General features: G+C 38.0%; 1 protein-coding gene across 4 annotated transcripts in view; it reads right to left on the bottom strand.

Annotated features, from left to right (window-relative positions):
- The window catches only part of PIK3C2G (phosphatidylinositol-4-phosphate 3-kinase catalytic subunit type 2 gamma), a 664,807-nt gene that overhangs the window by 268,804 nt on the left and 370,622 nt on the right, over nt 1-25,381 (bottom strand). For all 4 annotated transcript variants that reach the window (XM_027541447.1, XM_027541446.1, XM_027541448.1 and 1 more), the window contains 2 exons: nt 16,510-16,603; nt 12,458-12,552 (listed from right to left, as the gene is read on the bottom strand). In XM_027541447.1, coding sequence (XP_027397248.1) covers nt 12,458-12,552; nt 16,510-16,603 — 189 coding nt within the window. The remainder of the gene's footprint in view (nt 1-12,457; nt 12,553-16,509; nt 16,604-25,381) is intronic.

Below are 25,381 nucleotides of genomic sequence, written 5' to 3'. Positions count from 1 at the left end.
TCTCTTACTATTACATTATTCTGCCTTTTACTGTTATTATCTTTTATAATATTTACATGGCTTGGCAGATCATAATGGATGAGACTCGGGGTCAATTTCTGGCTCTTCCACTTAGTAGCTTTGCATATTTTGCCTTTTGAGAACTATGTTTTTCATTTGAAAAGTGGAGATAACAGAGTTCTCTGAATTAATGAAAGAGTATTTGAAGTGACTAGTATATTATCTAGCATTAATCATACTATGTCTACCAGAAGGCAATGCTGTCCTGAGAAGAAAGAGTATTGAAAACAGAGAGTTGGATGATTAGAATTTTTAGCAATACTCTTCAAGTCAGAGCCATACCAGAGCTGATAAACTTTAGTATTTTAGTCTTCTTAGCAGAGAAAGGATAGTAAAATATTCCTAAAGATTATCCAAGACACCATCTCACCACCAATTAAGTTAATGAAGTCCCTTGATCCTGGGAAGCAGTTCACTGGACACTTGACACAACTATTCCCAAGAACAAGTAATTGCACATGAACACACTGAACATATGGATGTGAGAGTTGGACTATAAAGAGGGCTGAGTGCAGAAGAATTGATGCTTTTGAACTGTGATTTTGAAGAAGACTCTTGAGAGTCCCTTGGACTGCAAGGAGATCCAACCAGCCCAACGTAAGGGAAATTGGTCCTGGGTGTTCACTGGAAGGACTGATGTTAAAGCTGAAACTCCAGTATTTTGGCAACCTGATGCGAAGAACTGACTCATCTGAAAAGACCCTGATGTTGGGAAAGATTGAAGGCAGGAGGAGAAGGGGACGACAGAGGATGAGATGGTTAGATGGCATCACCGACTCAATGGACGTGAGTTTGGGTAAACTCTGGGAGTTAGTGATGGACAGGGAGGCCTGGCGTGCTGCAATTCATGGGGTCGCAAAGAGTCAGACACGACTGAGCGACTGAACTGAACTGAACACTGAATTTAGTTTCATAACTCAGTCAGAGGGCTTAAAAATCATTGAATAAAATGTTTATATTTATTCTGTTGAGACAATAGAGTTGAAAAATAAACTCTAGCATCTGTAGTAACTGCTTGGATTAGCTAAGAGGGACGCAAATGGTTGAAGAAAGCACATTACTTAAACTGTGTTTATCATAATTTATTTATATTTTCTATTTCTTTCACAAAATAGCTAAAATTATATATATAATAGACACTCAATAAAAACTTGGAGAACAGATATATGAATGAAAAAATGGATGACTAACATTACACTCTTTTTCTCAGTAGACTTCTCATGCACTTTTCTACCTCTGTCCCACTGGTCCACTTTTTCAGCTGCCCTCATGACAACTGGAAAGTAAAGTTCTAGACTGAATTCTGTGATATTTGCAGAATCCTCAATCAATTTTTTTTTTGACATAAAAAACTGAGACTCTTTAAAAGTAATGCTATTTTACTTGGCAGAAAGTAATGGAAATTTCATCATTTTGGCAACTGAATGACATTTACAGTATCTTAGTAAACATATATACACAGTGCCCAATATAAACAGGAAAGTGATGCATACATTGGGATTCTCCATTTAACAATTTTAGATGACTAAACTCAAGTTCAGATAGACCAATAATTTGACATTCTGTCACGAGTGGTTAGTGTATCAGGCAGATTGTCATATCTGAAGACAAACACTATTTGTGCAAGCTGTTCACTCATCTTTGGTCAAAAATGAATCACAGATGCCAAAACAAGAACAAGAATTCTGGGTTATTAAAGATGACAAATATTTGATTGAAATACCCAGGTCTAGATTTTGTTGCAAATAAAAGCAACACATATGAAGCTCTTCAGAGGAAAATAAAGTAAATGCCTTTCTGTTGTAACTACAATAATTGTACACAGATGAAGTTGAAATCTGAGCTAGAAAAAAAGCAAATCAAACCTCCATTCAACCTTTTCAAAGAGTGATCTTTTGATGACAAAGATAGAAAGTAAAATAGGGCCTGAAAAGAAAGGACTTATTCAGTAACTGATACAAAACAAAAAGAACTAAGAATCTTCACAGCCCAGAAAAAAGAACAAAAAATTGAAGAATATAGGAGTCAGCAAAAGTCATAAACTCTTCAGTAATTCCCTAAAGCTCACAGAAAGTCTCAATACAGAAGATTATATTTTAAAAGATAGTAATCAGCTATTTCACAAGGTTTGCCCCTAAAACACTTCTTGCCAAATCACTAGACGTAACCTTTCATTTTCAATCAGGGCTTTAAGAAACAGCATAGTTAAAGTCATTAAAAGCATCTCACTCTGTGGACTCAATCAGTATTAACACCTGATACCTCTTCAAAAAATTTATTCCAAACTACCATATTTTTCTGTAAGTCATTTAACTCAACAAATACGATTATTAGAATACCAATGGCCAACCCTATACATTTAATATAACATGATTTGGGCAGATTGCCTACTGTTGTAAGTATAGTAGTTAAGATAACCTGTTGGCAGCACCAATGTATGTGGTGTGATTATTTTAAAATTCATTCAACAAATATATATTGAGCACCAATGATTCTTCTAGGTATGCAGATGACATCACCCTTATGGCAGAAAGTGAAGAACTAAAGAGCCTCTTGATGAAAGTGAAAGAGGACAGTTGAAAAAGCTGGCTTAAAGCTCAACATTCAAAAAACAAAGATCATGGCATCTAGTCCATAACTTCATGGCAAATAGATGGGGAAAAAAATGGACACAGTGAGAGACTTTATTTTCCTGGGCTCCAAAATCACTGCAGATGGAGACTGCAGCCATGAAATTAAAAGGCACTTGCTCCTTGGAAGAAAAGCTATGACAAACCTAGGCAGAATATTAAAAAACAGAGACGTTACTTTGCCAACAAAGGTCCGTCTAGTCAAAGCTATGGTTTATCCTGTAGTCATGTATGGATGTGAGAGTTGGACCATAAAGAAAGCTGAGTGCTGAAGAATTGATGCTTTTGAACTGTGGTTTGGAGAAGACTCTTGAGATTCCCTTGGATTACAAGGAGATTCAACCAGTCAATTCTAAAAGAAATCAGTCCTGAATATTCTTTGGAAGGACTGATGCTGAAGCTGAAGCTCCAATATTTTGGCCACCTGATGTGAAGAACTGACTCATTAGAAAAGACCCTGAGGCTGGGAAAGATTGAAGGCAAGAGGAGAAGGGGACGACAGAGGACAAGATGGCTGAATGGCATCATTGACTCGATGGACATGAGTTTGAGCAAGCTCTGGGAGTTGGTGATGGACAGGGAGGCCTGTTGTGCTGCAGTCCATGGGGTTGCAAAGAGTCGACACAACTGAGCAACTGAACTGAACTGAATGATTCTACTATGTGCAATGTTCTGTGTTAGGAGAGATGATCAAGATAGAGCCTCACAGTACAGAAAGGGAATAGAGGGTTTTATCTACACCAAATCTATTTCCCTTTTTATATCTGAGTAAAGAATCTGATTTTGTTCAGATATAAAAATCTTCAGGAGAGATAAACAGTTTTGGGATAGATTCTCAATATTCTAAATCAGCTGGGTAAGTCAACTCATTCCATTGTCATCTAATTAGGTAACTGGTTCAGGATGACATGCAACCCAATTCTGGCAAATGATATAGGAAGTTAACTCCGCTATGTAGTTTACAGAAAACTTTTCTTGTTGGAGAAAGATCAGTCCTTTCCCTTTTGCTGCATGGTGCCATGTATGGATGTGATACCAACTCTGGCAGTCTTCTTGTAACCATGTTATGAGATAGACTAGAAACCAGTCAACATGCTAAGGTTGACAGAGCAGAAAGATCAAAGAAATTGAGTTTAATGACAAAATCAGTGAGCTGCAATAATAAACTCCAGAACCACCTGACAAACAAACTGTAAGATGATTAATTTTTCACATCATTTCAAACCATTTGAATCAAAATTTTCTGTTACTTATGGCCCAAAGTGTCTTAAAGAAAAGGGAAATAATGAAGTAAATGAAAGTATGCATGCTTCCCAGGTGGCTCAGTGGTAAAGAATCCACCTGCCAATGCAGGAGACACAGAAGACTCAGGTTCGATCCCTGGATTGGAAGATTCCCTGGAGTAGGAAATAGCAACTTGATCTAGTATTCTTGCCTGGAAAATTCCATGGACATAGGAGTCTAGTGAGCTACACAGTCTGTAGAATCGCACAGAGTCAGACACGACTGAGGAGGATGAGCACGCGTTCACGTAGATATACACCCAATCTTCTTTCCTACGCTAGCTGGCAGTGGACGGGGCCTTCTTCCTGACTTCCCATGTATGGAATATAATCCGAAGTGTATGTGCCATTTCTAGACCTGGCACCTAAAAGTATCTTCAACCTGATGCTCTGATTCTCTCTCTTTCTTTTTCTGGGTCCAATACCATCAGCATGGTGATACGCTTCTATTACCTGTCATTAATCCAGATCTTTTTTCTGATCTTCATTAAAAACCAACAAAAATCAAACAATATAATGCTGTTTTTCAAGGTCTTAACCCAAATCTCCAGCATAAACTATGCCATAAACTATGGCAGAGAGGGGCTAATATTATTATAAGGGACCCAGATGACTATCTAAGGAAGCAATGATGTAATTGCATGCAGTTATAATGAAAAATGGGAGAAGGCAATGGCACCCCACTCCAGTACTCTTGCCTGGAAAATCCCATGGATGGAGGAGCCTGGTGGGCTGCAGTCCATGGGGTTGCTAGGAGTTGGACACAACTGAATGACTTCACTTTCAGTTTTCACGTTCATGCATTGGAGAAGGAAATGGCAACCCACTCCAGTGTTCTTGCCTGGAGAATCCCAGGGACAGGGGAGCCTGGTGGGCTGCCATCTATGGGGTCGCACAGAGTCGGACACGACTGACCCGACTCAGCAGCAGCAGCAGCATAATGAAAAATTGCAAGAGACTGGATTAGAAAGTTTAGTTCCCAAACGTCATATGTCTGAGTTCCAATAATTGAGGTCAGTACGTATATACAAAATGTTCCTTTTTACAACTCTTAACTTATTTAACAAAATAGAAGAATATCAAGGAAAAATAATTTAAACTAGGAATAAATTGAAGGTGGAGCTCTGTGCCTGTTTTTGCACTGATCTATGGTAGACCTTTGTATCAGGCTTTTTTCATGGCTTAGGTGGTAAAGAATCTGCCTGCAATGTGGGAGACCCAGGTTCAACCCCTGGGTTGGGAAGATCCCCTGGAGAAGGGACTGGCAACCCACTCCAGTATTCATGCTGGGAAAATTCCATGGACAGAGGAGCCTAGTGGGCTACAGTCCAGGGGGTTGCATCAGATTCTATTTTCATGTATATTTAATAGTAATAAGACAAATTATATTAGAAAATAACTTAAAATTTATATTATGATTTTTAAATAAATCTTTTTATTAAAGGAACTACATATAACCTTTATCATATAAAACAGACAAAAAACAATTGTTCTTATCTTTTACCTTAACTAGGAAACTGTGCTAATGAATTTTACAGATTGTTATGTAAAATGTACACCTTTTCACAAATAACTGTCGCTTTTCTCCAGGTTGGTCGGAGTGGAGAAGAACTATCATTAGTTTGGTGAATTGCTTATTATAGGGATTTTATCTGGTGTGTACTTTTCTGAGAATGACAGGGTGAAAGATGATTATAACAGATCAATATTAAATGACAAGATATATCTTTCTCTTACAAAAAAGTGAAGCAACAATTTATTATTTATTACACTGTAAAGGTAAAATGGTGAATTAGTGGCAATAAAATGATTCTAGAAGGTAAAGGATTGAGGCTTTAAAACCTCCTATTGATTCTATATCATGCGTGCTCTATTACACTGCAATAACTCCCTAAAGTGCAGCTCTTCACTCTCACTTTAGGGAGTGATCCAGACCTCGAAAGAGACAGAGCACGTACCACCTCTGTGTATAATTTGTATGCCTTTATCAATATTTAAGTCTGACAGAATGGAAGTGTTTTTTATTTACTTGATGGCCAGCCTTGCCTCTTTGCCTTGTGCTTACATTATATTTGGAACAGGTCATGGGTAAAACTGTAAAATGGACAGAATCTGCTGTCAGCTCTCTCCTTCTTCTCTGTCCCTGTCACACAGCCCATAGGTTTTTTTCCTACCCGCTGGATGCTAATGAGAGTTAGCCTGTGAGTTTCTTTAGGCAAGCACCATTCTAATCTATCCTTAGTAGTTCACCGGTATCTAACATCTTAACATCTGTCATATAAATGGACAAATGAGGACTTCCCTGGTGGTCCAGTGCTTAAGAATCCCCCTGCCAATGTAGGGGACATGGATTCAGTCCCTGGTTGGGGAAGATTTTACATGCCTTGAGGCAACTAAACCAATGTGCCAGCATGCCCTACTGAAGACCGAATGCCCTAGAGCCCATATTCCGCAACAACAGAAGCCATCACAAGAAGCCCATGCACAGCAAATAGAGAGTAACCCCACTCATCACAACTAGAGAAAGCCCGCTTACAGCAACGAAGACCCAGCACAGCCAAAAATAAAATATTTAAATATGAACAAATGATAAGTTAATTCCTCATAAGCATTATGTTCTGAATATATATATATATTGGAGAAAGCAATGGCACCCCACTCCAGTACTCTTGCCTGGAAAATCCCATGGGCAGAGGAGCCTGGTAGGCTGCAGTCCATGGGGTCGTGAAGAGTTGGACATGACTGAGCGACTTCACTTTGACTTTTCACTTTCATGCATCAGAGAAGGAAATGGCAACAATGCCAGTGTTCTTGCCTGGAGAATTCCAGGGACAGAGGAGCCTGGTGGGCTGCCGTCTATGGGGCCGCACAGAGTCGGACACGACTGAAGCGACTTAGCAGTAGCAGCAGCAGCATATATATGTATATATGAGAAGAGTACTTCTGAGAGGGAACATTATTTAACCAAAAGGAGTGGTTGCTAATGAGAGAATTTCAGGCATTGGTGAGAGACAAATTTAGAAAAGGGGTAGGGTGAGTTTGAATGAACTCCGGGAGATGGTGATGGACAGGGAGGCCTGGCGTGCTGCGATTCATGGAGTCACAAAGAGTCGGACAAGACTGAGCGACTGAACTGAACTAAACTGAAGGGGGACATGTGACTTCAGATCACATGATGCAAAATTTCCACATTATTTTGCTTTATTTAGAGTAGTCCCTGATTTGAGAAATTGCCCCAAAATTCTAGATAAGAAAAGTTTAAGGTAGATTGTTAAGAAAATGACTGGTCAGTTTTCAAATCATCTCAATTTTATGCGTCCTACATTAGAGCTCATACAGTCCTTTGATACCATGGGCCACCCTGGAAAGTCCTCGTGGTCCCAGAGACTCAGTGCCTTAGTTTACTGCGGCGTTCTCCCAGCTGTTTCAGCAGACACTGCTGCATCAGGGGCCAATCACCTGATGCTGCTCTCCTTGCCAGCATTGTTTGGCTTCAAGACCGATTGACCACTCAAGCAGCTCTCTTCTGCCCCCTTCTGTCACAAGTCTGCATGTACCCAGCTGGGCCTGGGGCAACTTTGTCTTATTCATTCCTTCAGTAGCAAGTTATCGAGAATTTGTCAAGTGCCAAGTACTGTCCTTGATAGTACTTGATACATATGATATATTTGATAAATAAACATTATATACTTGATAGTACTTGATAAATATGACATTATTTATCAGCAAATAAAACAGAAAAATATTGTTGTTCTTGGAGAGTCTGCCAATGGGCATTTCATCTCAGGTTATCCTCACACTTTGAAGAGAACACTTTCAGAGTTTTGTAGGATATGACTTAAAAAAACAATTTATACAGATTTTTATTCAAAATGGCTCTCTCGCAGCTCATTCAGCCAGACTTATTAATACTATTAGGAATATGAAAGACTGCAGTATTGCTTTTCCACTTATGATACGTGTCTAGCATACTGATGCTCCAATTTTTTTTAATCAAATATTTGAATTAGTTTTCTTTGATAAAGAAATGTTTATCTTAGCTAAGCTTCCCTAGAACAGATTATAACACAGGAATTAAGGTGGATGTGATTTACTGAAGGAGTACTCTTCAGCGAAAAAAAAAAAAAAAACCTTTGAGGGAGTGAGAAGCACTGTAGGGGAGGGGAAGGAGTTAACCAGGAGATCAAGGTCTAATCTAGCTTTGAGTCATCTGGGTGGAGGCTTGGAATGAAAATAGTACCTTAATGATTTCCCACTCCCCAGACTAGGTAGCTATGTTAGCAGAGACCAATTCTGCAGAGAAGAGGCAGCTGTCAATTTGTGGTCAATATTCACAGAAGCTGCAAGATAGGTCCACCAGCTGGTAGAGGGGATCTGCCTAGGGTACTGACAGTACCTTTGAGAGTGCACTGAATTCCCTGTATGTGAAACTATTGCTGGCCTTAAAGAAATTTCTCTGGTTTCCTAACTTAAAAAATGTTTTTTGTCAGTATCTCCTGAGTTTCAGGCATTGGTATGATTAGTACGTTGATGAGTATGACATGATAGCTATCATGGGTTACTATAAGGACTAGGAGGGGAAGCAGACAGGGGAACAGAAGTGTTAAGGAATGTGACATGACACCTGGGGAGTCATATAGGGTGTTGGGAGACAGCACGGGAGCAGTACTCATGCTGGACAGTGACTGTGGAAAGAGTCAGGAGAAGCTTCCTGTGTGATGTGTCATCAGAGCGTCTAGTCAGGGCCCTTCACAAAGTCCTGTCCTTGCTGTGTACTTCCTGTGGCTGCCACAAGAGATCAACACACACTGAACAATCGAGATTAATCTCACAACTCTGGAGACCAGACGTTTGAAATCGAGATTGGGATGTGCTCCCTCTCAAGGCTCAGAGGAAGAATCCTCCCTTGCCTCTTCTAGCTCCTGGTGACTCTGGACATTCCTTGGCTTTGGGCTGTATCACTCCCATCAGTGTATCAGTGATACTCCACATGGCCTTTTCTGTATCACTCCCATCAGAGTATCAGTGATACTCCACATGGCCTTTTCTGCATGTGTGTGTCTTCTCTTCTGTTTCTTATAAGGACAGTTGTCAGTGGATTGAGGACCCACTCTGATAAAAACCCACACTGGGTTTCCCAGGTGGCTCAGTGGTAAACAACCTGCCTGCCAATGCAGGAGACACCAGAGACTTGGGTTCGATCCCTGAGTCAGGGAGATCCCCTGGAGAAGGGCATTGCAACCTGCTCCAGTATTCTTGCCTGGAAAATCCCTTGGACATAGGAGCCTGGAAGGTTATGGTCCATGGGGTCGCACAGAGTTGAACATGACTGAAGGAACTTAGCACTCACACACTGATAAAATAGGACAATTTAATCTCAAGATTTTAAATTTAATTATATCTTTAAAGACCCAAATAAGTTCAGAGTCACAGGTTCCTGGAGTTAAGATGTAAATATCTTTTTGGGGATATCCCATTCAATCCAGTGTCTCACTATCAGCTAGCGATGGCTGTTTATTTCTTATTCAAAAAGGAAAGGGTCTGAGCTTAAATTTCTATAATTGCTATATGATGGGGGAGGGGCCTCTTAAGTATGAACTCCAAATGCTACCCTACCAATCTACAGCCACCTTTTAGGGTGCAAACTGTGATTGAGAGCTTTTAAACTTTCCCAATCCAAAGCTTATTGTTAGCTCCCTTTCCATAAGAAATTGGGGATATTCATCCTATGTCACCCTTTCAATGGAGGAGACTTGCAGTAACTCCAAATCAATTTCCCTTTTCAGGAAGGCTGCCGGCAGTGATGGTAAGTAGTCAAGATGGTTTCTGTGAAAGCCCGTTTATTCACAATTCAATATCTGAGGAGTTAACCTTCTGATCAGTGGCAGGTGGAAGCAACTGTTTGGGGGAGACCTATTTGGGAGGTATACGATTACAGGGCTTGGTAAACAACTGAGCATATTAGTGAGAAACAGGGAGGGTCCAGAAAAGCTTCCAAGACCTGAGTGAGCAGGGTAAGTCATTGAGTTCAGTGCTGAATATGCTGAATATGAAGAAGCAGGAGCTCACCCAAGTGGAAAAAAATCATTAAACTGATGTCTGATGGAACTCTTTTTTAAAAGTTATCAGATATTGGTTTTTTATTGTTGTTGCTTTGTTTTCTAAGGAAAGATAAATTGAGAATGTTTTCAAGTGTATCATGAGGAGTCTGAGCTGCATCTTTGAAGTTTAAACTCAGCATTCTACATACAAATGTCCCCTAAATATGATGCTCATTCTCAGTCGCTCAGTCGTGTCGGACTCTGCGATCCCATGGACTGTAGCCTGCCAGGCTTCTCTGTCCACGGGATTCTCCAGGCAAGAATATTGGAGTGGGTTGCCATTTTTTTTTTTTCTCCAAGGTATTCTCCCAACCCAGGGATCAAATCTGCAAATCCTGCGTCTCCTGCACTGCAGGTGGATTCTTTACCACCAAGCCACCTGCTGCTGCTTCTGCTGCGGCTAAGTCACTTCAGTCATGTCCGACTCTGTGCGACCCCAGAGATGGCAGCCTACCAGGCTCCTCCATCCATGGGATTTGCCAGGCAAGAGTACTGGAGTGGGTTGCCATTGCCTTCTCCAATCAAGCCACCTGGGATGCCCCAAATACGATGCTAGGCAGAAGCTTTTTTTTTTTTTTAACTCCAAGATATATTTTAAATATATGTAATGTACTTTGATGTTTACAACATTTTGCCTGATTCTTAATTCTTAAGTTTTAAAATGAGATGGGTATTTTAAAATTTCCCTCCATGTTGTCTTGTTCTTTTCGTATTTTCATAAATTAAGCATTCAAAAACAAGCAGTCCATTTATAACTTATATCTTTTTCTAGTTCCTCTATCTTACTCTCTTCTTAAATCAGTGAGAAGGGAAATGGGCTTTGTTACTCTTTTTTCTCTTTTTCGTAAGGGTGAGTTCTATACTGAGAAAGTCTTTCCTCCCACCTTCTTTGAAAAGTGACAGTATTGTATTTATTGTGAACCTGCAAGTGTGGCATTGATTGACAGCTCTGTCTGTATTCACTGTTTCCTATCAAATGACTCCACTTTCGCACCCTTAGCAGATGAAGAACTTACTAAGATGGTTCTAGTACTAGTATTATAACAATCGATATAAGTCCTCAATATTTTATTCTAATTTTTCTAAATGATCTTTTTATTTGCTCTTCTACTTTATATATTTTATATTATGTTTTGGTTCAAATATTTAAATCAAGACTATTATGTAGTCATGTTACTTTTGAATATGTCTTCATTTTAGTAAACATGTTTTAAAAAAGTGAAAAGTGAAAAAAAGTCAAGTTTTAAGGGAAATAAATGTTGAGGATAATGGAGTTCTAGCTTTAATACGACAGTGAAATACCAACAAATATATCCACTTAACTTACCTTATCATCAAAGTAGCTGTTGGAAAAATGTAAGAGAATAAGACTTAATTCAGAGTCTGATGAAGAGAGTCTACTTAGTGGAAGGCCTGCTGTTGGCCAATGTATCTGATGCCTAATTATACTGACATACTAGAGGAAAATGATCTGGCTTTTCTATTAGACACTTGAAATGGAAATCTGCATCTAATCAAACATTAGGGCTTGACAATTCCTTGTATTTCTATTTTTATATGAAATCCTTGAGTCATTTTCATGGGAAGAGTGATGTCAACAAGAACAATGTTTTTTGAAGTAGAAAAACATGATATTCAAAAATTATATTGACTTTCTTTTTTCCCATTAATTAAAGTTCTTCACTAGCAATTGAAGCCAATAAATGATGCTTGTCATACATATGTGAGGAAAAAAGATAGATTCAATTCCATCCTTAGGTTACTGACACTTGTAATTGCTAAATTTTTTGTGCAAATTTAGTAATAACAGTAGGGAGAACAGCATCGAAAGAACACGTTGTTTAGTAGGATCAGGAGCAGGCAGTGATGGGAGAAATCCTAATATATCTTAAATAAATCTAACTTCTTCACTAATAATATTCAAAGTTAATGTTTTTGGAAAACTTTAGTGCTCCAGGAATTATAAGCTTAAGACAGTATATATTGGCCTCGATCCCACTGTTTGTAACTAATATTGTTACAGAAGTTACTTTTCAAGCTTACATTCTTCCAAAACATACAGGATCTTATAACTAGATTTTAAACTGAAATATTCAACAAGTGGATGTGACCACATGTAGACCTTGCGATTTAAAGCTATTGGAAAAGGATCACCTAGATTTCAAATTCCAGTTGGATTTAAAGAGCAGCAACAGTACAAAAGGAAGATTTTGAAGACAATGACAGTTAAATTATACTCATAAGTAAAAATAACCCTGATAAAGACTCACATTTGGCTGAATTTTAAGTGGAAGTTTGAATCAGGTTTATAAGGAAAAGCTGCCCCACAAAAAGAAGTTGACAATAAAAAAAAGGCATCCTGCCCTACTTTGGTTAATCTTACCAGTAAAGACGATGGGCAATCTGGACACTTTGTAGTGAGCGGTGTAACAGAAGTTGCACTAGAGGACTCTCAAGGTTCCATTCAAACTTGACAGCCTGAAATAAGAGATCAATTACTTTACTTTTTTTTTTTCCTCAGTAACAAAATTATAGCAGAATACAGAGGTACTTAAGAGGCTTGAGAAAGGGAAAACAGCATAAAAGTTTTGACAAAATACTTATATTTAATAGCTTTATCGTTTGGTGTGTAACTAATAGAGCATATACACATCACACAATTTTCTTTTTTGGCTTTTAGTATCACAGAATAAATAAGAGCTGGTGGTTGGTGGAGTTCAACCACGCCTAGGGAGAGAATCCTGGCACACAGAAAGTAATACCATGAACAGTGTCTTGGATATTAAAAAAATGGCATTATTAAACAATAGATGATTCTCTTCTTTTGGTTTGAAAAAGTGAAAGTCATTCAGTTGTGTCCGACTTTTTGTGACCCCATAGATCCATGGAATTCTATAGGCCAGAATACTGGAGTGGGTAGCCTGGATCAAACCCATGTCTCCCACATTGTGGGCAGATACTTTACTAGTTGAGCCTCTAGGGAAGCCCAAGAATGCTGCAGTGGGTAGCCTACCCCTTCTCTAGGGGGTCTTCCTGACCCAGGAATTGAACCGGAGTATCCTGTATTGCACACAGATTCTTTACCAACTGAGCTATCAGGGAAGCCCCACAAAATCAAAGCCTTAACTGAAATCACCTATTGAGTATTAACCTGCAGAATTTGAAGCTTTACTTTAAAGTCTCAAAGCTGCCTTTTGGTGGACACATAATCCACCCATCCTCCAATCTCCCATTCCTTCATCTGCAATGTGAACAACTTTCTAATGTTTTCTAGGATATCCAACCTGAGGGAAAAACACAGACAGCAACAGCAACCTTTGAGACCTAATTTAGACTTCCACACCCACTCTACAGGGACTTCACCATCAGCACTCGGTGTCTGGGCCCTCATCATCATCATCATCATCATCTCATGAACCACAATAAGCTGTGAAAATGAATGTCAGGCTTTCTTCCTATCTTTCTAAAAGTACTTATTCCTGCTTGAAAAACAAAGATTCTATGGCGTGTTGCTCCATAAGCCATTTAAGTCACATACACACACAGAGTTAACACCACAGTCCAGAGAGCAGAAAAAATGGGAACAACATTCATTCAACACACACCTAAAGAAACACCTCAGTATGCTAATTATCCTCCAGGATGGGAATGTTTATGAATTCTTGAAGTGTGAGAATGTCAAAGATGATCTCAGCAAATTTGCATAAACTCGTGATGCTGTCTGAATATATAAGGATCATAATGTGTGCTGTCTTAAACTGCAGTTATGACCTTCTTTAAGTAACATGCTAATATTGGATTGACTAGACCATGGGCTGTGTTCATGCCCTTATCGTGAACATATCCTATGAGTACATTAGCAGGAGAGAGATACCTCAGAGTCTACTTCCATGCTTGCCTTTTAGCTTTCTTTGAAGACTTCCTTGTGATTTCTTTCTGAACCCAGAAACTACTTACTGATCATGAATGGCCTCCCTTGCTTCCAAATTCACTGCATCATTCTGTCTACTGCTACAATTTCTCCCTACATCCTGCATCATCATCAGGAGACAATATTTTGGATGCATATTTCATTGGCTTCCTAGTTGTCTCAGTGGTTAAGAATCTGTGTACCAATGCAGGAGAAGTGGGTTCAATCCCTGGGTTGGGAAGATACCCTAGAGAAGGAAATGGCAACCCACTTCAGTATTCTTGCCTGGGAAATCTCACAGACAGAGGAGCCTGGCAGGATGTAGTCCATGAGGTTGCAAAAGAGTTGGATTCAACTAAGGAAATGGAACAACAACAACATTGTTTTGAACTCTCTTCTTGAAACCTACCTACAGCCTGTGGTTTGCAGTAACCTCTGGGTCTGTGGCTTGTTAGAGCATTAGCTATGAACCATAAGCTTCCCTGGTGCCTCAGACAGTAAAGAATCTGCCTGCAATTCGGGAGACCAGGGTTTGATCCTTGGGTCACAAAGATTTCCTGGAGAAGGGAATGGCAATCTATTCCGGTATTCTTGTCTGTAGAATTCCATGGACAGAGGAGCCTGGCAGGCTACAGTCCACATGGTCACAAAGAGTTGGACACTATTGAGTGACTAACACTTTAAGAACCATACTTTCTGTTTTCATCATGGTCTTAAAGTAACTTCATATTGCTCTTTAACATAGCCTGCACAGTTCTAATAAAATAATGCATAAAAAATAACATGATTCCAGAAAATAATCAGCAGGGTAGGAATTTTTTTTTTATGTCTTGGAAAGTTAGGGTGCAGCATCGAAATTTTAAGGGCAAATCCCACAATTAATGTTTTGAAAATTCTTCCCATTTGTTATTAATTTTCCAGTCACATTAAATATTTCTTTCCATCTCACATGATTTTATAATTATCATTTTTAATTAGGGAATATTTGCAACGTTACCTATCTTTACCTCTGTGTATTTGCAATGCTGGGTCCTGGGTGCGACTTATCTTATAAATGAATTTGCATTTACAGGCATGTCTCTCAGCCACATTCCTAGTGTCAAGTGTTATTGACTCAGATTCTGGCTTTCAAAGATTTAATTTACATATACTATTGTAGAAATTTCCTTTTTTTGAGTTGGGTTAGATATAGCATGTTGCCCATACTCAAGAGGCATGAGATGAATAGTGTTTCTGCAAGTTGAATTAATTTTTATTCTCACTACACTACATACTCCTGCAAGGCTAGGGAAACCACAACTGTAAGGAGTGGTAGTAGTAACTCTACAGTACACATGCTTCTAGATCAGTTCTCTCTTTAAGGCCTTCAGAGAAGTACATGTTCTGATTGTAAAGTAACATAGATTCAATTCTATTATTAGAGGCTCCTCACTTTAGTCTCCGGAGAAGGCAATGGCACCCCACTCCAGTACTCTTGCCTGGAAAATCCCATGGATGGAGGAGCCTGGTGGGCTCTAGTCCACGGGGTCGCTAAGAGTCGCGCACGAATGAGCGACTTCACTTTCACTTTTCACTTTCATGCATTGGAGAAGGAAATGGCAACCCACTCCAGTGTTCTTGCCTGGAGAATCCCAGGGACGGGGGAGCCTGGTGGGCTGCCGTCTGTGGGGTCGCACAGAGTCGGACACGACTGAATTGACTTAGCAGCTTAGCAGCACTTTAGTCTCAGGGTCTCTGTCTTAAATTCAAAACCTGAGGCACCTGGCATTTAAAATAGCTTATAACAATGACCTGATCTTTCAGATAAGAAAACACCTGAGTTAAAAACAAAGCAAAAGAAAAACATACAGACCCCTACTTTAGACCTATTCAGCATTCAGTATCCAGTTAACTTAGAAAAAAATCATTGTTTATATTTTGGATATTCAATCATATACATGACTATTTGTGCAATTGTTTAAATGGTAACATAGTCAAACTAAATCAGACCATGATCAGATTTCTAGATAAGTTTATAGTATTTTCCAAAATTACTCCAATATCATGATATATGATGTCACAAAACTACTATCTGGCAGCAGAATTTGATTGTTAGAAACTACTGTTTTAAAATCTGTAATTAATATTAGAATATGGGAAAAGCAAGAAAAATATTATGAACAGATGTCTAGTAAATGACTACTTTCTACATAATGTTTATTTGGTTACTTTTTTATAGTTTTATATATACAGTTGGATACCAATTTTTCATCACAGTATTTTTTTTTCCCTGTTCTAATTAATAAGTGAAGGTGTTTTTTTAAAAAAAAATTCCCTTTTGGTGTTTATATACCTTTTTTGTAACCATATCAATTTTGGGTAGAGAATTTCCATGGTACCCAAGTTGACAGCTATATTTTTAGCCCCTTGGCTAGCCAAACTGAAATTATCACTTTTAATGTAGGCTACTGTTGATTCACTGGGACCTGTTTTAGAGAATTATTGGTTAAAATCCTGGAATCCCTTGGCAACTTTGCTGTCCTTACCTGAACTAGCTGTGGGAGATATTCCAGTAGTTCATCATTCAAGAGGTTGTCTAACTGCTGAACTGCCACGTTACGAATTTCTTGATCTGGAAAACTAAAACAAAGTAAATACACTTACTAAGTTGTTAATAGCTTACAATAATGCATGAGAAATATCAGGAAAACAGAGAATTAACTCCACCCCCAATGCATTAGATAAAATAATCTCACAATCATTTAAGATAATCATTAGCATCAAATAATCATTCTTTTTTTTTTTTTCCATATTCTGTGCTCTATGAACTGCAGTCGAAAGTTCTTTTGACTAGATTTTGGAAACATGAGTTTAAGTCAGATTCCTGCCAACTTTTCTGCCTATAAAATGTGGATTATAGGATATCTAAGATTTTTTAAAAATACATGAAAATCCTTGCTTATTATTTAGCCATATATTTAAGTAAATAATTACTAGCTGGAGATCTGATGGCTTATATGATTAAAAATGGGATAAAATATATTTAAATGAGTCTTTGGGCAGAGAATAATAAAAAAACAAGAAATCTAATGTATCTTACAATAAATAAACACAAATAATGTAATACAGCTAAATCATACTAGGCTGTTAAGTTCTTGAATGTAACTATGCCTTACTCATTTTGAACTTCATATGCCTGGTGTAAGATTTAGCACCAACTAAACACAATAAAAGCTTGCTACTAAACTAAATTTATGAAGGTAGTTCACATCTGAAACCCTACAGTCCCCCTCCATATTGGAGGGTTCTCATCTGTGGGTACATAGTGTGGACTGTATACTATGCCCTTTTATATAAGGGACTTGAGCTTCTAGATTTTGGTTTCTGCAGGGGTGTTGGAACTAATGATACTGATGGATGACTGTGCTCCTCAGAACAACTAACACTGCTCCATCAGTAGAATTGTGTGTGTGAGTGTGCGCACACGTGCTCAGTCATGTCCGACTCTTTTTTGACCCCATGGACTGTAACCCGCCAGGCTTCTCTCTCTATGGGATTCTCCAGGCAAGAATACTGGAGCAGGTTGCCATTCCCTTCCTCAGGGATCTTCCTGATCCGGGGATCAAACTGGAGTTTCTTGCATCTCCTACATTGCCAGAGCTCCCGGAAAGTGCTTAGATATAAATTTGACACACGCTGCTTTGACATGATAAATAAATATAGCAAGGGTTTTGGTGAGAGAAACACCTTTATTTATTATTTTAAATAAACAAATCTTAAAAAATTAATATGCACAATTTAAAATTCAAAGGAACAGTTTAGAGCAATTCACTTAGAAACAACAATAAAAAAAAGAATAAATAAGACCCTCGAATCTTTTTGCATGGGAACTAAGTGAATGCTTTTCAGGTGAGAGCTCTAAAGACTGTGGGGGTCAGAAAACTTTGTCTCTAATCCCAAGTCTCTTTTCAGCATGTCCGGTTACTTAAGGGTGAAAGGAATACATGCAGCTATAGTATAAAGGACAAAAATAGCACTACTCAGTATCTTCCCAACTGTCTTTGACAGCAGTTTGAAATGTGGTGCTTAAACAGGTTACATATTTTCTCTTCATTCATTTAAATTGAGCATTTTAATTTTTTATTTTTTTTTAATTTTATTTTTAAACTTTACATAATTGTATTAGTTTTGCCAAATATCAAAATGAATCCGCCACAGGTATACATGTGTTCGCCACCCTGAACCCTCCTCCCTCCTCCCTCCCCATACCATCCCTCTGGGTCGTCCCAGTGCACTAGCCTCAAGCATCCAGTATCATGCATCAAACCTGGACTGGTATCTCGTTTCATACATGACATTTTACATGTTTCAATGCCATTCTCCCAAATCTTCCCACCCTCTCCCTCTTCCACAGAGTCCATAAGACTGTTCTATACATCAGTGTCTCTTTTGCTGTCTCGTACACAGGGTTATTGTTACCATCTTTCTAAATTCCATATATATGCGTTAGTATACTGTATTGGTGTTTTTCCTTCTGGCTTACTTCACTCTGTATAATAGGCTCCAGTTTCATCCACCTCATTAGAACTGATTCACATGTATTCTTTTTAATGGCTGAGTAATACTCCATTATGTATATGTACCACAGCTTTCTTATCCATTCATCTGCTGATGCACATCTAGGTTGCTTCCATGTCCTGGCTATTATAAACAGTGCTGTGATGAACATTGGGGTACATGTGTCTCTTTCCTTTCTGGTTTCCTCAGTGTGTATGCCCAGCAGTGGGATTGCTAGATCATAAGGCAGTTCTATTTCCAGTTTTTTAAGGAATCTCCACACTGTTCTCCATAGTGGCTGTACTAGTTTGCATTCCCACCAACAGTGTAAGAAGGTTCCCTTTTCTCCACACCCTCTCCAGCATTTATTGCTTGTAGACTTTTGGATCGAAGCCATTCTGACTGGCGTGAAATGGTACCTCATAGTGGTTTTGATTTGCATTTCTCTGATAATGAGTGATGTTGAGCATCTTTGCATGTGTTTGTTGGCCATCTGTATGTCTTCTTTGGAGAAATGTCTATTTAGTTCTTTGGCCCATTTTTTGATTGGGTCATTTATTTTTCTGGAGTTGAGCTGTAGGACTTGCTTGTATATTTTTGAGATTAGTTGTTTGTCAGTTGCTTCATTTGCTATTATTTTCTCCCATTCTGAAGGCTGTCTTTTCACCTTGCTAATAGTTTCCTTAGCTGTGCAGAAGCTTTTAAGGTTAACAAGTGGTGCTGGGAAATCTGGTCAACCACTTGTAAAAGAATGAATCTAGAACACTTTCTAACACCATACACAAAAATAAACTCAAAATGGATTAAAGATCTAAACGTAAGACCAGAAACTATAAAACTCCTAGAGGAGAACATAGGCAAAACACTCTCTGACATACATCACAGCAGGATCCTCTATGACCCACCTCCTGGAATATTGGAAATAAAAGCAAAAACAAACAAATGGGACCTAATTAATCTTAAATTGAGCATTTTAAATGCAACAAGAATTTCACTTCCAAGGTTGGTCATTCAAAACCCTTACTTCTGATCTACATATACTTTTCCAATAATTTTTTCTCTACGAATATTCTAGCAATAAGACCTACTGAGACTGTAGTCCAGGCACATCTCATGAAGTACCACTAAGGTCAGAAGATTTCAGCATAGCATCACGCACAGAAGGAAAGAAGAAAGGGTGTAATAAAAATTCAAAGCTGGAAGAAGGTCAGCTTGTTTTAGCACACTAAGACTTTATTTTCTCCTAACTAAATGTGATTGACTCTAATTTATTTCTCTCAATTACTAAACCATTTGTCTGAGGCTTGTAGACATCAAGGTCAGTTTGAGGACACTTTGAAGTCTTGGGGGAATAGTTACTTGGTACATTTTGTTGCCTAAATGAAGACTTAGGTCAGATACTAGTCATCCTTGCTTTCCTGTGTGCCTATTTCATCTTACTGATGTGAATGACAGCAAAGGAGGAAAAACAGAAAACAAACATCACAACAAAAGAAAACTCCTTGGTAAACACTGTATCTCTAATCATGTGCTTATTTCCAAACACTAGAATGTAAAGTCCTTGAAAGCAGAAAAATTTTGCCTGTTTTGTTCACTTACCTGTCCCCATTATCTCTAGATTGGTGGACACTCTCTACATATTTCAGAAATGTCTAAATTTAATTCGTTATCTTTCCATCTAAAGCATCACTACTGCCAGACTTCTGTCTCACAGTCTGTGTTATCATCTTTCTCCAGTCATGTAGGTCTGAAATGTTAATGATTATGTTTTCTCCCTCTTTGCTAAAGATTCATCATTTAATTCCCCCTCTTTCTATCTGGTGAAATTCAATTCATCCTCGAAGACAAAGTTCAAGCCTCAATTTACTGGTAAAGCTGTTTCAGCCACTTTCTAGAATTACCCCTTTTTCTATGGGATTCTAAACACAAGGTTGAGGGTAGACTCATTCATTTATATCCCTAGTCCAAGCATAACAGAATAAAAGTTTGCGGAATTTCTAGTAGTCTCTTATCTTTACATCTGATCAGTTGCCAAGTTCTGTTAATTTTTCTATCCCAATGGCTCTCGCACCAATGTTGTTATTTAGTCACCAAGTTGTGTCCGATTCTTTTGTGATACCATGGACTGTAGCCTGCCAGGTTCTTCTGTTTATGGGATTTCCCAGACAAGAATACTGGAGTGGGTTGCCATTTCCTCCTTCAGGGCATCTTCCCTATCCAGGGATCGAACCCATGTCTTCTGCATCTCCTGCATTGGCAGGCGGATTCCTCTACCCCAGGCCACCAGGGAAGTACTCTGTGCTTGTTTTCAGTTTCTTCTGCAATTACCTATGCTAGGCTATACTTGGCTCACACTGGTATTAGCATTTTTCATAGTATTACCTTATAAAATTTCCTGAATTATTTTGTAAATTCATTTCCCATAAAACAGTAAATGGTTTTCTATTTTCAAAGAAACGTTCAGGCTCATACTATTTATTTACATATTAAAAGCTAGCCGAACACTCCAGATTTTTGTACTACTGTAATACTGGATAAACTGCCCTGGCTCATTGTATGCTGTTTTTACTTTGAACATGCTATGTTCATTCTCACCTTTGTAAGCACTGTAACCTCTGCTTAGAACACCCTCCCTTCTCTTCTTAGACTTCTAGTTCTCCTTTAAACTGTAGATCATATTCCCTTGAAGGCCACTATGCCAGTCTTTAGCAATCACTTTTCTCAACTCCCAGGGCATTGAGTGGTTTCCTCCACTGGGCAATTGGGTATGACAGTGTGTGAAAGCATTTATCATTTTATTAATATGTATCCTCATTCCTCAACTAGTGAATATACTGTAGCTAAGGATTGTTCTATCTTCTTTTTTGATTTCCAGAATTCAAGACCACTCTCCATATGTGTTGGGTGATTAATAAAAATGCACTGATCATAGGAACCCCCTGGCAGTCCAGTGGTTAGGACTCCATGCTTGCACTGCTGTGATGGCGGGGGAGGGAGGCATGGCTTCAATCCCTAGTGGTCAGGGAGCTAATATCCCTTGTGCCATGTGGCATGGCCAAAAAAATAAAATAAAAGCATTGGTCACAATAATAATGAGGAAAATCATACTATGCTTCTTGTGTTCTGAGATAATTTATATATTGGTAGCAAGAGGTTCAATTCCACAAAAAGCACTCATACAAATCCCAGATTTTCCCCCCTTACAGTCAAAACAGTAAGACAAAAACAAATCCGATGGTGATGGAAGAGAAAGATTTTTTTTTCAGGCTCTTTAGGAACAGGAGAACAAAAAACTAGTGATATCTTTATAGAACAGTCCAAAAGGAATATTATGCATTTGTATTAATACACACAAATGTTGGAAGAATGTGTTTGTGTTTTTATAGAAAGGGATGTCTCTTTTTATTCATTACTGGTGCTTGAAGTTCAGGAAGAAATTGGAAGAGAAACTGCCAAGAAATGAACCACATGACATCCTGAGATGTGACTAAGGCCTAACGACATTAAAGTATATCCAAATATAACCTGAATCTGACTATATTAGGAAGAGTTGGCTACATTAAAAGAGATGCTGGCAGTGTTGGTGAAGTTCCTGGAAAATGGGGCTTTTTTATACATTGCTGGCAATATATAGCAACATGTATAAAAAGAATCTTTAAAATGTGCTTATTTTTGATCAAGCAATTCTACTTTGGGAATTTATTCTACAGAAATAATCAAAGATGTGTGTGAGGATATATGTATGCAAATAAAACTGGAAATAATGCAAGTATCTAAAAATAAGCAGTTAAGTTAAATGTGCTATGACTCTATGATAAAATACTGTCATTAAAATATTAAAATAATATTTAATAATATGAGAATATTATGAAACATTTGTGAATTTTTCCACATGCTTAACAAAAAAGATGGAAAGGAAGGATCAAAATATGAATACCAAATTTCTAGATGGAAATGTCATGGATGACTTTAGTTTTCTTTTTTAAAGCTTAATTTTTAAAGATTTTTAAACTTTCTATATGATAGTTTTATTGGTTACTAAAAAACAGTAATTTAAAAAGTAAGTCTCATTCAATTAATTATGAAAATACATTAATAATTGCAAATAATTGCACATTTTAAAATAAAATAAATTGAAAATAAATAAATGCAAATTTATTACTACCAGAACAAAGATCCAAATCATGTGTCCTTTTAAGAGTACACATTGTAGAGTGAAAGAACAAGCCTCATATTTTGTACTTGCTTTAGAATATTCTTTTAACTAATAGGCCCAAATAGGGATCTCTATCCCTGGAGAATTTGTGCTTAATATCTTTTCAGGGCCATGAACTCAGCCACAGATCAATGGACAAATATGTTCCACAAATCCTGGCCTTTCTTCCTTGTAATATTGTCTGAAACTATTTAAACATTCTTTGGGGATATAGCTATTGGCATTTCATGCTCAGTAACTCGCTCCTCAATGAGGTGAGGGCTACTCATATTAGTTCTCTGACTGTGGTGTGATATTTACATGCTGAAATGTCATATGTATCAGAAGAACTGCAATCTATTTTGAATTTTCCACAAGTCAGGCTATTGTAACTTCCAACGACCTGGTTTGCTTGAAAAATAAGTATAATTTTTGTTGATAATAAACTAGAGCCACTCTCTAGTGATCCTGCTAACCTTGGGATTGCTAATTTCTGTAGGCATGAACATAACACCTTGAATCTGGGGAATAAAGAAAAGTCTCAGTAGAAGGATTCATCAGGCTGATGTCAATTAGGTCCTCATTCATTTATATTTATCAGAAACTTCCTTATAATCTGGTGGCTCAGAGGGTAATGCATCTGCTTGCAATGTGGAAGACCCAGGTTTGATCCCTGGGTCGGGAAGGTCCCCTGGAGAAGGAAATGGCAACCCACTCCAGTGCCCTTGCTTGGAAAATCCCATGAATGGAGAAGCCTGGTAGGCTACAGGCCATGGGGTTGCAAAGAGTTGGACATGACTGAGCGACTTCACTTTCCTTATAATCAATCAGAAAATAGATAATTTAAAATGTAATAAATGGAGATTTATCTGTTTTAAGGTATTAAAAATATATAGGATCAGTAAAATTCATTGCTTGTTGGGGAGGAGACCAGGTAAGTGAAACAAATTTTCATTTATTATGAAATTTTTAAAAATTAGAAATAAAGAGTCCATGTGAAATAATCACTTATTTAAGGTTATACATAATTTTTAAATGTCCATTAACTTTATGCTATCTAATTTAGCTTCCCATGTATGTCTGAAGAGAAGAGCAAAAAAACCCCCCAAAACCCTACAATTATGGTCAAAAACAAAAACATTAAGACTGGCTTACTATTCAGTTTTATATGAGTTTCCTGAACAGTGATTCTATATATTCAGGGTTTAGTTGCTTCTGAATGGAGCTAACAATTGCATCTTTAGGATTTCTAAAAGGACAAGATACCATACCTAAGATAAATATAAAACTCGCCACAGTAATTGTTAAAGGATTTTACCTAAAAATAGCTTGTTGTCCAATGAGGACATTTGGACACAAAGGAAAAAATACTCCTTGCAGACTGACTGTAAAAGTTGATAAAAGGAATCTAAGAAATATGGTTAAAAACCTCAAAATGTGAAAACATTAAGTAAAATGAAAGCAAATTCAAGACAAACATTTTTCAAAGAAACTTCAGTGAGATATCAATTCTATATTTTGCCAATACTGTAGGGTAAACACAAAGTTGAAAGTCAAGCAGAAAATTAAGTTGGAATTGCAATCTTTACATGGGTAGGAAAGGAAGTGTATCAAGTATTCATGTAATTCTTTGGCTCAAGGGAGAAGCAGAAACTGACCAGTGGTTAAAGTCTGCTGTACAGTAGAAGTTCTTCAGTTTCTTTTGGAACATTTTAGATCCTTAAAAATTATAGATGATTCCAAAGAGTTTTTGTTTATGTGGGTTATGCAGGCAGGTGTTCATGTTCAGTCATGTCTGACTCTTTGCAACTGCATGGACTGTAGCCTGCCAGGTTCTTCTATCCATTGAATGTCCCAGGCAAGAATACTGGAATGGGTTGCCCTTTCCTTCTCCAGGGGATTATCCCCACTCAGGGATCGAACCTGTATCTCCTGGGTTTTGGCAGGAAGATTTTTCCCGGGGAGTCACCTGGAAAGCCTCTGTCTATTAACAATTATCAATTAAAAATACAACCAAGACATTTAAGATATATTTATCAATTCATTTTAAGTGACAATAATTCATTATATGTTAACATAAACAATATGTTTCTAAAAGTATAGCTGCATTTTCACAAAGAAAATAGTGAGAAAAGTTATATCATTTAATATTTTTGTCTCTAATGTCTGGCTTAACAGAAAACAGCTGAATTCTCCTATCTGCTTTGGCATTAACTCTGTTGTAACACTGCATATCATGCAGTCTCTGGAAAACCCCACTATACACTCATGAGTAAATGAGTATGACAAAAAGAACTGATGTCTGGAACTACTTTGGAAACAATTTTGACCTTGTGACATCGCTGTAAACATCTTGAGGACTGTAGACCTTCTATGACTGTAGACTGTAGACTTTGAAAACTTTGATGTACAATGTAGTTTTGGTCAAAGAATCAGAACCTGTGCCCTGTTTCTAAGACAGCAGCACATCAACCTATGTCTCCCATGAGTGGAAAATTGGCTTCAAAGTCATCTGCCAACATCAGACTTGGGAATTGTCATTCCTTCTCAAACATGTATAATTCCTCTCATCTCAGAGGGCTATAGGAATATCACAACGGATTCAGACAAGCTTCAATAGGACCACTGGAATTATGAAGTGAAATTTCAACAGAAAAATACATCTT

This window comes from Bos indicus x Bos taurus, chromosome 5 (assembly GCF_003369695.1).
Source record: "Bos indicus x Bos taurus breed Angus x Brahman F1 hybrid chromosome 5, Bos_hybrid_MaternalHap_v2.0, whole genome shotgun sequence".
NCBI classification, from domain to species: Eukaryota; Metazoa; Chordata; class Mammalia; order Artiodactyla; family Bovidae; genus Bos; species Bos indicus x Bos taurus.
The sequence above is the reverse complement of the archived record's forward strand: the minus strand, read 5'-3'. Positions and strand labels throughout refer to the sequence as shown.